Source organism: Solea senegalensis, unplaced genomic scaffold (genome assembly GCF_019176455.1).
Source record: "Solea senegalensis isolate Sse05_10M unplaced genomic scaffold, IFAPA_SoseM_1 scf7180000012564, whole genome shotgun sequence".
NCBI lineage: Eukaryota > Metazoa > Chordata > Actinopteri > Pleuronectiformes > Soleidae > Solea > Solea senegalensis.
The window spans coordinates 28,612-40,993 of record NW_025320651.1 but is presented as its reverse complement, the minus strand read 5'-3'; the positions used below and the strand labels follow the sequence as shown (position 1 = coordinate 40,993).

The following is a 12,382-nucleotide window of genomic DNA, read 5'->3' as shown; positions in this document are numbered from 1 at the left end:
AACGGCCAAGATAGAGACTGAAATTAACGTTAGGGCCAAGATAGGGATTGAGATTAGCGTTAGGGCCAAGATAGGGACTGAGATTAGCGTTAGGGCCAAGATAGGGACAGAAATTAGTGTTAGGGCCAAGATAGGGACTGAGGTTAGAAGTTAGGATAAATATCCAAGTTACGCTTCATGTCCGTGTTCACACTAGTAGAGTATAGAAAAAAAGACTATATATGTTTCTCATCGGTGACTGTTTAGCACCGACATGATGACATTAAAGCGCAGCTGCTCTGACCATCTAAATGTACCACCCGCAGTGTTTCAGACTTGGATGGATGCAGAGGGACGTGACAGAGCAGCAGTAAATGATGCTGTCCCTACAGACTGGGGAACAACTATGACTATGAGCAAATTGGTCACCCACAAGCTGCTTCAGTTCTGCTTTTATGTGACATTCTCTTACACTCTTTTCACTGTAAGGCTTAAAGCTGCAGAAGGAACGATTGCTGAAATATCGTCGATTACTGAGTTTGATGCACTGATTATTAGTGCTCATGTTTGTCCTGAGCTCCTCTCATCAGATGAGCACTTAAAATGACCTGAGACAATCTCTTCATCTGCAGTACTTTCTGCTGATACTGACATGTGTTTTATTGTGTTTAACGTCCAACTTTCCGCTGCTGGAGTAGCGATCCACTGTGGGGACATACCCTAACCCTGTATGCAGAGTAGGTGTAGTGGATCAGCCAATGATGTGTTTTTTTAGTCAAATCCACCTGTGATGCTACAGATTTACTTGTGAGGCTGTAAACAGAGGAGCAGAAGTGTCATTCTCTCTCAGATCACCAGGTAGGGGACAGGGGACGGTTGCCCCTGGTGCCCTAAAAGACAAAAAAAAGTCACAAGATGTATGCTTAAGTATCCTCTGGAGTGGTAAAAACATGAGGAAGTGCTCTACTGGCCACTATAAGATGCCCTTGCAACTTTGTTTCCTATGGGTGTCCTTCCAATCAAAAATGTAATGAAGTTCCCTACTGCCCCTACATGAAAGTGTTCCAAAGGGTGTCCTTAGAGGAAATGATATTCAGTGCTGTATAGAAAGTGATGCTGTGCTGTAAAAGATGTCCCTGTATTGGTATACCCAGGTGTGTGAGAATGTGGGAAATGATATTCTAGCGCGCCTGTCCCACCAGTGTGCAGCAGGTGCCCTCTTAACTTTCACCCCTGCCCTTCCAAATGTCTGTGCACGCCACTGCAGATCACTTGACCTACATTATGCTGAAAGGTTATTGTGGTATTTTGCATCAGTAGTGCCAAAAAACATCCTGTATACTGAGCTTCTAAAAATGTTCACTGACATGTTAAATAACCTCTGTCCACTATGTATCTGTGTGCATTGTTCTATCACTGAAATTGACATGTGAATATTTTTTATATAAAAGTTGTCCAGTGGCATCAGTGGTTATGTTTTTGTGATTTTTGCATATGTTCAGACTGCAGGCAAATCAAGTTTTTCCCTGAAAGCAGATCTTTTCATCCAGACTGTCAATTACAACTGATAAAATCTAAATTTGTGGCACAGTTTTCAAGCATGAAAATGTAGGTGTGTTGAACTCCTTTAACTCACAAGAATAACTCAGTGACTCAGTGAAAAGACTAGTATTGGTACATTGGGTCGCCCTCAAAAAACGACATTTTGATTTGTCAATGACTGTCTATAACCCTGATTGTGCACCTTCTTCCTTACCTTCCATAATTAATTTGATTTAATCCCAGACGTGGTAGCATCTGAAGTGAGCTATCTGTCTGTGTGATGACTGAGTAGCAAGATGATCAAACACTGCAGTGTGTACCTGCCACCTGTTGGAAAAGAAAGTAATCTCCCCTCAACAAGGTGCAGTGCGCTTGGTGGTTACATGTCACTCTCTGCTGTTAGGCGACAGTCATGGCAGTGTGTCCAAGGCTTTAGAGTGACTAAAAGGACTATTAATCTGAAATATGATGATGATGTTAAGAAGTTAGAGCATTCAGACTGAGTCACTTCTGTGGAAATCACATTTAAATAGTCCTGCAAACCCCTGAATGTGTGTTGAATTGGATTTGGGGAGAAAGTCTGCTTTTTTGCAGACTCTCAATACTCTCAAGACAACTTATCAAAAAGATACAACATTTGGTAAATCGAGATTAAAAAAGTCATAATAAGTAGAAATTATGAGATGCATAGTTAGAATTGAGAATTGTGAGGGTTTTTTTTTCCTCACACAATTATGACGTTTTATCTCATAAATTCGTCTTTTTATCTAATAATTATGATTTATTTTTTTTAAGGCTAAACGTTCTTCTTTTTTTTCACCGGCAGAAATAATTATGATTTTTTTTTTTTTAAGGCTAAACGTTGTTCTTTTTTTTTCACCGGCAGAAACAGGCTTCCATACAAAACCAAACTGGATCAAATGTGGATATTGTGTAAAAGGATAATAGTTTTTCTGGCCCTTCAGTTTGAAAGCAGGGCTGTGATTGGTCAGTTGCAGTTTCCTGTGGCGCACACAACCAGCCCACATAACGAGCGCGGCCATGTTGAATTGTCAACATTCTGAAAGAAGAGACAAAAGAGTGGATTTGAAGAAGCAGCGGATGTTAAATAAACTTAATTAAACAGCCGATATAACGCTGAGCATCGACGGAGCCCGGAGAACTTCGGGTTTGTGTAGTCAATTTGGGACAACATCGTTTACCGACTGGGTAAAGAGGTACTTCTCCACCATATCTAATATAACAGCATCGTGAATGCTAAGCTAACACCCTGCTAACTTAGTTAGCCAGTTTTAGTTTTTAACTTTTGAAGCAACAAGTGCGGACCGAGGCGAAGCAAATGGTTCATGTGGACAGACGGGTTTTATTTGAAGACGTTTATAAGCGGGCGCTTTTGTAAGGGGGGACTTGAGTTTAGCTAGTTAGCTGACTGGTTAAAGCCACGTTGGAATGCGTAAAGTTTTAATGCTGCTAGCAAACTCTTCACAGGCTTCGTCAAGTGTCAGCAGTGACATTTTTGTAGAATGTGGGATAGTCGGGACAAAATCCCCGATGCCCTACTTATGCGTGTGCGCAACATGAATAAAAAAAACCGTGTGGTTAACTAACTTCAACTTAACTTCACGTGTCAGTTAGATTTAGAGCTCGTCACTATTGCTTTAGCTGGATGTTAGCTTATAGCCTTAGCATCACAACAATACAGCCACACCATCGACGCTAGTAGTAGCAGTTTATTTGCCATATTTCACCATATAGCTTGTGTTGCAGCTTACAACTCCTGGGTAGATAACAAGACACTAACAAATGTTTTACAGTGCAAGTATTTTTGCTGATATTTAGTCAAACTTTAAAGATAGTGACTGTAAATAATCCCATTGTGTGACATTGGTCTGTCGCGTTTGCTAATCCTTTTATACGACTCACTTTTTAAAGATGACCAATCTTCATAACCAGCACAGCATAAATTGTGACGGGCACAGTCGTTTAGGGTTGCAACTAACATTTTAATAATCGATTAATCTGTGGATTATTTTCTCGGTTAAGTAAGTACTTGTTTGCTCTGTAAATTGTCGGAATATGTTAAGAAATGTTTTTTACCAGACCTGAACAGGTAATTGTTTGTCATGATAATAATTTGAGAAATAAATCGCAACATTATTTTATCCATATATTATAGAAACAGATTTCTTCCTGTTAAAAGATAGTTGTTGTTTTTTTTTTATCTCTCCACCGATGGCTATTGCTTGCCCGTTGTGTGAATTGTTGGGTTTCTCTGCTCTCGCTATCTCTGCTATGTACAGTGCCTTGAGATAATGTATGTTGTGAGTCGGCTCTCGGTGAGGATGGCTTTAATACAACAGCCCTACATTAAGGCTGGTTTGTGCGTCATCCCCTGTGTTACTTCTTACATCTTCCAATTGTAAGACAGCTGCTGACTGTTGAATTGTGGGTTCTTGTTGGAGAAACCATGAAATTGGTGGACATGGCTCACATTTGTACTGCAAATAAAGTTGTTTGATGACCAAAAACCCTCATGGGACACAGTCTCTGGGATAATATTAATGTATGTTGCTCACTGTTATTTTTTTAATGTGAATCATTAACATCTTATTATTGTTTTTTGACAGGTAACCTGGATATACATATTGATCAGCAATACCCAGAGCACTTTGCAGACTGCCCTCTCAGGTTCTGCTGCAGAAGCAAAAGGGAATGAGAAGAATATAACCTCAGTGGACTGTTTGTGTTAAAGAAAGGATTCCTGGAGTGACATTTGAGCCAGTATCAAGCTCCAGCAAATGCTTTTCAAGACTCATTGATCACAGAAGCAAAATTGCACCAGCCCTGAGGTCATGTTCGCATTGGCCATCGTGAATGTATAAATGTAGCATTTGGACTTGAAAAGCCAAGATACACGAATAATACACAAAGTAAACTTGGGATTCCCATCACAGCAAGGATAAGAGTACGCAGTTTAATTTTTTTGGTCACACAACCTTTGATTTATTTATTCACGTGAATGTTCACTTCTCCTATTTGGAGACGTCTTGTAAATAGACATTCAGATGCAGACTTCTTTTTAAGAGTTCTGATTGTGGGATTGTATACACAGTACACTCTTTGAAAAGAAAAGCTAGGAGAAAGTATTTTTTATTTTTCTCCATTTTTACTTTTTTATACACGGGTGCAAAACACAAGTTAAATAGAAGCAATTATAAATTTTACACACTGTAAAGGAAAAATTGCTAATGAGGTGAAACCATGGCTACAGCAAGAACAGCAAACCCAGCACCAATGATTGGATTGAACAAAGCAGCAAATGGACAGCTCAGAGGGCAGAGCAAGGCTGCAGGACAACCAGGATTCCTTACAACTGCCCAACACTTCGGTGCCCCACAGAAAATGAGCAGCATTCCTCAGAACAGTGGGGGCATCAAGTAAGATACTAATTTTTACATGCTGTCCTTTATGCATTGAAAGAAATATCAATATTCTGCAGCTCTTCTGCTTATATTTAAGGGTTTCCTGGATATCGAGATGACTGTAGTACTGTCTTATAAGGCTGGGTGACGTGGCTTATAAATACTATCTCAATATTTTTAGTTTATATCTTGATTTGGGAGATCAGGATATAAAGCTACACACAAATTGTTTCTGTCGGTGTGTGAATAGTTTTCTTTTGAGATGTTTTTTGCTCTCAAAGGAAAGTGACAATACACTGTAAATAGACTCTAAAATAAAATGGATACTGTTAATGATCTGTATTAATGCTTAAAATACAGTTTTTACCCTACATCCCTGTTAATACCTTGTAAATTTCTTTGGATTTTTAATGTTATGTTAAGGTTATACATGCGTGTTCGAAACAAAGTCATTGCCCATAAATATGGTCAAATTCTGCGACTTCTGATGAATAACCTCATCAAGTCTCAGCTTGTCCTTTTTGGTAGATCTTCTTTTTTCGAATTGACAATTTCACTCTTAAATATTTTTGGTCATGGTTAGTATCTACAGATATTAGCTCCCACTTACTGTAGTAATCATGCCCCCAGCTTGCCTCTTAGTGTTGGGGAAGAGCTTGAGACCCAACGTTTGTGTTTCTTAGTAGACCACTCTCTCCAACACCAAAAATCAGAGGAAATCGGGAACTTTAACCTCACAGCCTCCTAATCCCTTGCTGTCTCCTCCACTAAGTTCAAATGTGTTATTTTTGTGACTTCAGTTTTTGAAACTCTCTTCATGGCTATTGTTTGCATTGGGCAAAAAGCAGACATGATTATGCGTATGCTTACAATTAGGTTTGGGGATGACTGGAAGAAGTGCCTGGAGCTTCCTCCAAAAGACACCAGGATGAGGACTTCGGTAAGTTCATTATTAAAAGCTTGAAGATAGCCAATAGTCAGATTTCTTGTGTTGAGCCATTTTCACTGAGGGTATTTTTTATTCCATTTCTCCCAGGATGTGACATCAACTAAAGGAAATGAGTTTGAAGACTACTGCCTAAAGCGGGAGCTTCTAATGGGAATCTTTGAAATGGGATGGGAGAAACCGTCCCCTATCCAGGTAAATGAAGCCTTTTCTTCTTAAGCCAAGTTCACACAACATGACTTTCAGAGTTGTGTTATCGTTGTGCATCGCAAGCTACAAGACGGGCTGACTTGTGATTGAGAGGCTTTCATGCTTTCATGAGTGAATCATGCCGATAAAATTTCCAGCTTTTCGACATTCCTCTGAGGCTTTTGCAGATCGCTGCATGCCTCGTCTTTGGCTCACAGTTAATTTTGTGCTGATAAGGCAAAAGTCATTGGTAACTGGATTTATGAACAATGCAATTTCAAAATAGTATTGTTTAATTCTTCAGTGTTTCATTGTTCTAACTATTAATCACATGATATGAAACATCCTATCTTTACATTTGTATCCTCAATAGAATAGTGTAGTTAATGTTTTGATGATATTCTTTACTTGTCATCTTTCACACTGCAAATTTCTAACTCAGTTGTGAATTGTGTTTGAAAATTAGCCAAGATAGGTGCGATTTTCCCCCCCCCAAATTGATCATCTTATTTATGGTAGTTGGGCTTAATATGCATGCAGTGGTCACAAAAAACAAGAAATCAGATGATGTTTGGTTAATTTTTATCCTGCCACGGCTTGGCACGGCTGGACTCTACACGGTTTGGTTGGTTTTCCATTACAATATAGTACGGTACTCTAACCAGTCAGTGGCAGTCTGATGACGTCACACAAAGTGCCAATACAGAGTTATTTTAAGCTGTAAGAGATGCTCTTTTATTACCATATGCAGTGTCTTGGTGTGAGATTGGCACATTTCTTACTACTACTTTTCATAAGCCAATAACCTTTGCTCATTGTAATGGTTGGGTTTTTCTGTTTGCATAAAAAAGGAGGAAAGCATCCCCATTGCACTATCAGGCAGGGATATTTTGGCTCGAGCAAAGAATGGCACAGGAAAAAGTGGAGCCTACCTCATTCCTCTGCTGGAGAGGATCGATCTGAAAAAGGATCACATCCAGGGTAAGTCGTTTATACAGTAAACCAGTTTTAACGGAAACTGATATGAACAGAAGGTCCATGAACAGATATTGTTTGTAATTTTGCTGCTCACCACTGTAAATATTTCACAGTAAAATCCTTGCTGGCAAAAAGTGAATGCATTAAGTGAACCAGGTTACTTGGGCACATGGTAATTACAATTATTTCAAAATTACAACATGTGCTTTGAGACAAATGTAATGTGCAAATTACTGTATATGAAAGCAGAGGAAAAAGTCCAAACGTGGCATCCTAAATGTTAAAACTCTGCATTAAGAAAGTGAATTTGTGTTTTGAGCATCAAGTGTTTATTTTAACATCCTCTGTGCATCTCATGAACCCTTGCATTTCATCAGTCCTTGCCATTTCTGTCTCAATCCAGCCATGGTAATGGTTCCGACCAGAGAGTTGGCCCTGCAGGTGAGCCAAATCAGCATTCAAATCAGCAAGCACCTTGGAGTCAAGGTCATGGCCACCACTGGTGGCACCAACTTGAGAGATGACATCATGCGTCTTGATGAGATAGGTAATTATCATGCCATTGATCTTTATAGTGTCAGTTGGTTTTGCTGTGTGGATTTTATGGGGTTCTGGCATGGTAGACATTTATTGCACTGTGCTTGTAACAGCTTGAGACACGGACACTCACCGATAACAAAAGAATTATTGATTTTACACAACAGCCTACAGGAGTAGTTGATCTACTGTTGCTTCTATCAGTAAATTCATAGGTAAAACAGGACAAAGGATTTCAAACCCCCAAGTCAAGAAATGATACACAAGTGTCACAGACTAGATGAGACAGCGGTAGACCAGCAATTCCTGTGTTAAAAATGCAGATTTTCTTTCTTTCTTTCTGTACAGTCTGAACAATTTACAACCTTGCATTTCCAGTAGGAAAAGGTTGTCTAAGGGAAAGATAAACACATTCTTACTTTATATGTTTTTTTCCACGTGTACCTGCTGTCTGAACCTTTTGTGACGTTCTCTTTGTCTCCTCCGATCACATTAGTGCATGTAGTGATTGCTACACCAGGCAGGATTCTGGACCTGATAAAGAAGGGTATCGCAAAGGTGGACAAGACCCAAATGATGGTGATGGATGAGGTGAGTTTACCTTTTTTTGTATCTGAATTAACTGTTCTTAATTTTGCCCTGTTGCTGACAGGTATTGAATCCTTACCATTTATATATCGCTGTATTCAGGCAGATAAGCTGCTGTCCCAGGACTTCGTTGTCCTGATTGAAGATATCATCAGCTTCCTGCCAAAGAATCGTCAGATCCTGCTTTACTCTGCCACATTCCCCATCAGTGTGCAAAAATTCATGGTGAGAACAATTTTTTAACAAATGTCTTGTTAAAAAAAGTGTTTGTCTACGCTTCATAATACCCTTGGCATTCCATCTCCAGAGTAAACACCTGCAGAAGCCGTATGAGATCAACCTGATGGAGGAACTGACCTTGAAGGGCATCACCCAGTACTACGCCTATGTGTCTGAGAGACAAAAGGTCCACTGTCTCAACACACTGTTTTCCAGGGTAAGTCTTCAGCACTTCACCAGAAGAGAGAAGTGGCCACTTGTTTTCATTAACTATGGCTTACTTAGATTATAAGTAGTGTCGTTATTCCACACAAAGGCCGTAAAACATTGCTAAATGCAGCAGCTGTTTCAAGCTCATTTTACCCCTTAGTTTATTTTATTCTTATCTTAAATATAGTATGGTTTTTGAGACTACAAGGGTGTGGATTTTGCATGTTCTCCCTCTGTGTCCAGGTTTTCTCCAATTTTCCCCCACAGTCCAAAAACATGCCGTAGTTAATTGGACGCTTTAAGGTGTGAGGTGGAATGGTTGTGTGATGGACTGGTGACCTCTGACCCCACCTTTCACCCTGTGTCAGCTAGGATTGGCAATGATGCATGTATTGTGCAAGATATTTTTAGATTCAAAGGCAGCAGTTTGTCCATGATTTGATTTGGATTCATAACTAAATAAAATGGGGAAAACATTATAAAAAGAGCCACGTACAGTACATGGTAGCCAAGAGCTTTCACCCCAGTCCACTGTGCCAGATGCTGCACACATCTTTGAGTCTATATCTGTCAGAGAGTACTTCCTGTTTTTTGTTTTCTCTCTGTGTGAGCTCTTGGGTTTCAACTCTCCCTCGTTCTGTAATATTGTAAAGTGTCTGTTTTACTATTTAAAGTGTCTTGAGATAAGGTATGTTGTCATTTGGCACCATGCAAATCAAATTTGTTTTGTGCCCATTTTTTTGTTTTTTTCATAAACTGTTGATTTAGTAGGGCCACAAGATAGAGAAAGTGTAAAGCCTAAATAAATCCAGGAGTTTGTTCCTTCATTAACATAAAAACTGTACATCTGTATGTTTGACTTCCAGCTTCAGATCAACCAGTCCATCATCTTCTGTAACTCCACCCAAAGAGTTGAGCTTCTGGCTAAGAAAATCACACAGCTGGGCTACTCGTGCTTCTACATACACGCAAAAATGATGCAGGAGTACAGGAACCGCGTCTTCCACGACTTCAGGAACGGAATGTGCAGAAACCTGGTCTGCACAGGTATGTGAAGTGAAATCTGCATTTAAAATGATGTGGTGGTTAACAGAAGACTAAAATCACTAAATACATTTCCACCGTAGACCTCTTCACTCGGGGAATTGACATCCAGGCAGTGAACGTGGTCATCAATTTCGACTTTCCCAAAAGTGCAGAGACTTACCTGCACCGCATTGGCCGATCAGGTAAAGATAACAATATTTCTAAATCCTCACAAGCTCCACAAAATAGATGAAAATCTTTAACTTGAAAGAAACCAGTGCTAACACTGTATGTACAATGTCTCTTCTCTCTCAGGGCGTTTCGGTCACCTGGGCCTGGCCATCAACTTGATAACATCGGAGGACCGCTTCAACCTAAAAACAATCGAGGATCAACTGATCACTGACATAAAACCCATCCCAGGCAGCATCGATAAGAGCCTGTACGTGGCCGAGTTTCACTCTGTTGATCCGGACGATGATGGAGGAGACACCGAAGCCAAAATCAAGGATCTGGGAGCACCTTGAATAAATCGGTAGTTGGTAAAAATCTGTTTTCTTGTTGGTCACTGATCACTTATTAACGTTTTATAATGACTTGTCAACACAGGTCAAATTACAGCTGTATTTTCAGTTGTTAATGTGAAAACCGCACACTCTGGTTTGTACATTCAGACTGCTGTAAAACAAGGCAGCACAGGACGGCGGCCTCATAAAACAAGGCCCTGTTAATATGCTCTTACACATACATGCGTATGGGTGATATATTCAGTTTCTCCCTACAACAAAAACAATATTTTGCCGTCTAACTAAAAGCTCGCCCTCATCTTAATGTTATGTTAGACACTTTATGTCACTGTTGGAGACCTGACTCTGACTGGAAACTAAACTTTGTGTCACTTTGTAAATCACACAATTAAAATCCATCAGTTTAAGTTCAAATGTGTTACTTTGTGACTTGAGTGTAGGGCTGCAACCATTATTTGACTAATTGATTATTAATCGATTATTCATTGTCAGCTATTTTGATCATCCATTAATTACTTTGAGGTTTTTTTATTCAATGATTTAAAAACAAGCTTTCTGAGTTTTCAGCTTCATAAATGCACAATCCACAATTTTCTGGATTCTTTGCTCCATATATCAAAGAAATCATTAAAACTCATACTTTTGGTTTGTGGACAAGTATTCTAGTAATTGAGGAAATGATCAACAGATTATTTGATTTTATAAATGATTTAGTTGCAACCCTGCTATTAATCTAGTAATTGATTAATGTTTTTTTTTAATCTTTACTCACATTTGACTGCCCACCAGGGCAGTGCCTTCAGGACCCACCAGGGGGCCACAGCCCACATATTATTGACAGGAAACACTTCAGATGTCCACTATTAAAGAGAACTAAATACTAGCAGCCTTGCTAGTGAATTAAATCCTCCCATTAAACAGGATTAACTGAGGTTTTACTGGATTTAAAGGTGAAGTGGCTTCACATTGTCCTTAAGCTGCTCAGCAGCAGCTGTCACGTGTGCAGGTTTACTGAGGCCGTGACTCGTTCACATTGTTACTATCAGATATTCTTACTTTGTTTTGTTCTTTTTTTCTTTCAGAAGAAACACGATACCTGGCATTTGTCGCACAACACCGTCCATACATGAAGACTCCATGTGAAGATCAGTATTCTCCACTCTCTGATCACAACAGTCTCGTTTGTATTTCCTGTTTGAACTCTAGTTTGGTCTGTGCATATGTTAGTGAAGTCGTCTCCCTCTGAAAACTGCCACTACAACTTTCTGCCAAAGATTGTCATGGTACATGTGACTGAACAGCCACTCTTACAATACATGGGTGCTGTTTAATAAACAAAAACAAACAAAACCACTTAACATTTATAATGAGAATGTGAAACTAAAGCTGAATTTAAAGGGAAAGTACGCTTTTTTTTTTATTTAGGTGTGGTTGCATGACGTATCGGCGTGTTCCTACTCAGACCTACTAAAAATATGGCTGCCAGCAGGGACACAAGGTAAAACGGATTTTAGCCAATTAACGAAAGGCTCATCTATAAATAATCTACACTTAATTAAATCTGTCTTAGCAATACTTGGAAACTGAAGTCTATGAAATCCTCACTCTCACACCAAAGTCCTGTGAGAAAATCAGTGTTTTTATGCCACAAGGACAGGAGAGCTCCTGGTCCACTGATACCTCATTTGGTAAAATGACGTCACTTGAGGGAATTAACAAAAGAGTTTAAATGCAGAAGCACATTTAAACTAAACTGATGGAGGCAGATGTGGATCATCAACTCCTGTGTGCTTTGATATAAAAACACTGATTTTCTATGGACTTTGGTGCAGAGAGAGAGAGCAGTTGACAAAGCAAGACACATTTCACTTTGTCAGGATAGATGAAGCAGTGAACATAATCTTCTCTTCTCATCCCCAAGTATCCTGTTTATTGCTTTGTTTAGCAAAGCTGTTTTTCTAAGGTGCCATATAAATAAGAATAATGTTAAGTGGCTTGTGTCCCTGCTGGCAACCATGATGTTTTTGTAAGAGTGAGTGCCCGTGTCTCAGCAGACTGTAGTCACATTTCAGAACACCCGAACTATCCCTTTTAAAGGCCCGACCTGGAGTGGCGTCCCTGCTGTACAGATCTGCATGGGGCTAAAATGTGCCTTTAGGACATAGTTTGAGGGAAAAGTGCACTTACAGTAAACACCCAGTGGCCACTTTATTCCATCA

The 12,382-nt window shown here is 39.6% G+C and overlaps 2 protein-coding genes across 5 annotated transcripts in view; both read left to right on the top strand.

Annotated features, from left to right (window-relative positions):
- Positions 1–1,443, top strand: part of bcl3 (BCL3 transcription coactivator) — a 30,484-nt gene extending 29,041 nt beyond the window's left edge. For both annotated transcript variants that reach the window (XR_006358310.1, XR_006358309.1), the window contains exon 10: positions 15–1,443. The gene's annotated coding sequence lies outside the window, so the exon portion shown is untranslated. The remainder of the gene's footprint in view (positions 1–14) is intronic.
- A 1,091-nt stretch (positions 1,444–2,534) lies between these two features.
- LOC122759882 (probable ATP-dependent RNA helicase ddx6) lies at positions 2,535–11,513 on the top strand. 3 transcript variants are annotated; one of them, XM_044014868.1, is made up of 13 exons: positions 2,535–2,738; positions 4,149–4,958; positions 5,820–5,883; positions 5,980–6,084; positions 6,930–7,059; positions 7,460–7,603; positions 8,090–8,184; positions 8,284–8,406; positions 8,489–8,617; positions 9,477–9,657; positions 9,738–9,839; positions 9,952–10,174; positions 11,246–11,513. In XM_044014868.1, the coding sequence occupies exons 2-12, from the start codon at positions 4,783–4,785 to the stop codon at positions 10,161–10,163; spliced, it is 1,461 nt and encodes a 486-aa protein (XP_043870803.1). In that variant the 5' UTR covers positions 2,535–2,738; positions 4,149–4,782; the 3' UTR covers positions 10,164–10,174; positions 11,246–11,513. The 3 variants fall into 3 exon arrangements, with proteins under 3 accessions (XP_043870803.1, XP_043870802.1, XP_043870801.1); XM_044014867.1 differs by having other exon boundaries at positions 9,952–10,178; XM_044014866.1 differs by having other exon boundaries at positions 2,536–2,738; positions 9,952–10,171.
- The last annotated feature ends 869 nt before the right edge of the window (positions 11,514–12,382 follow it).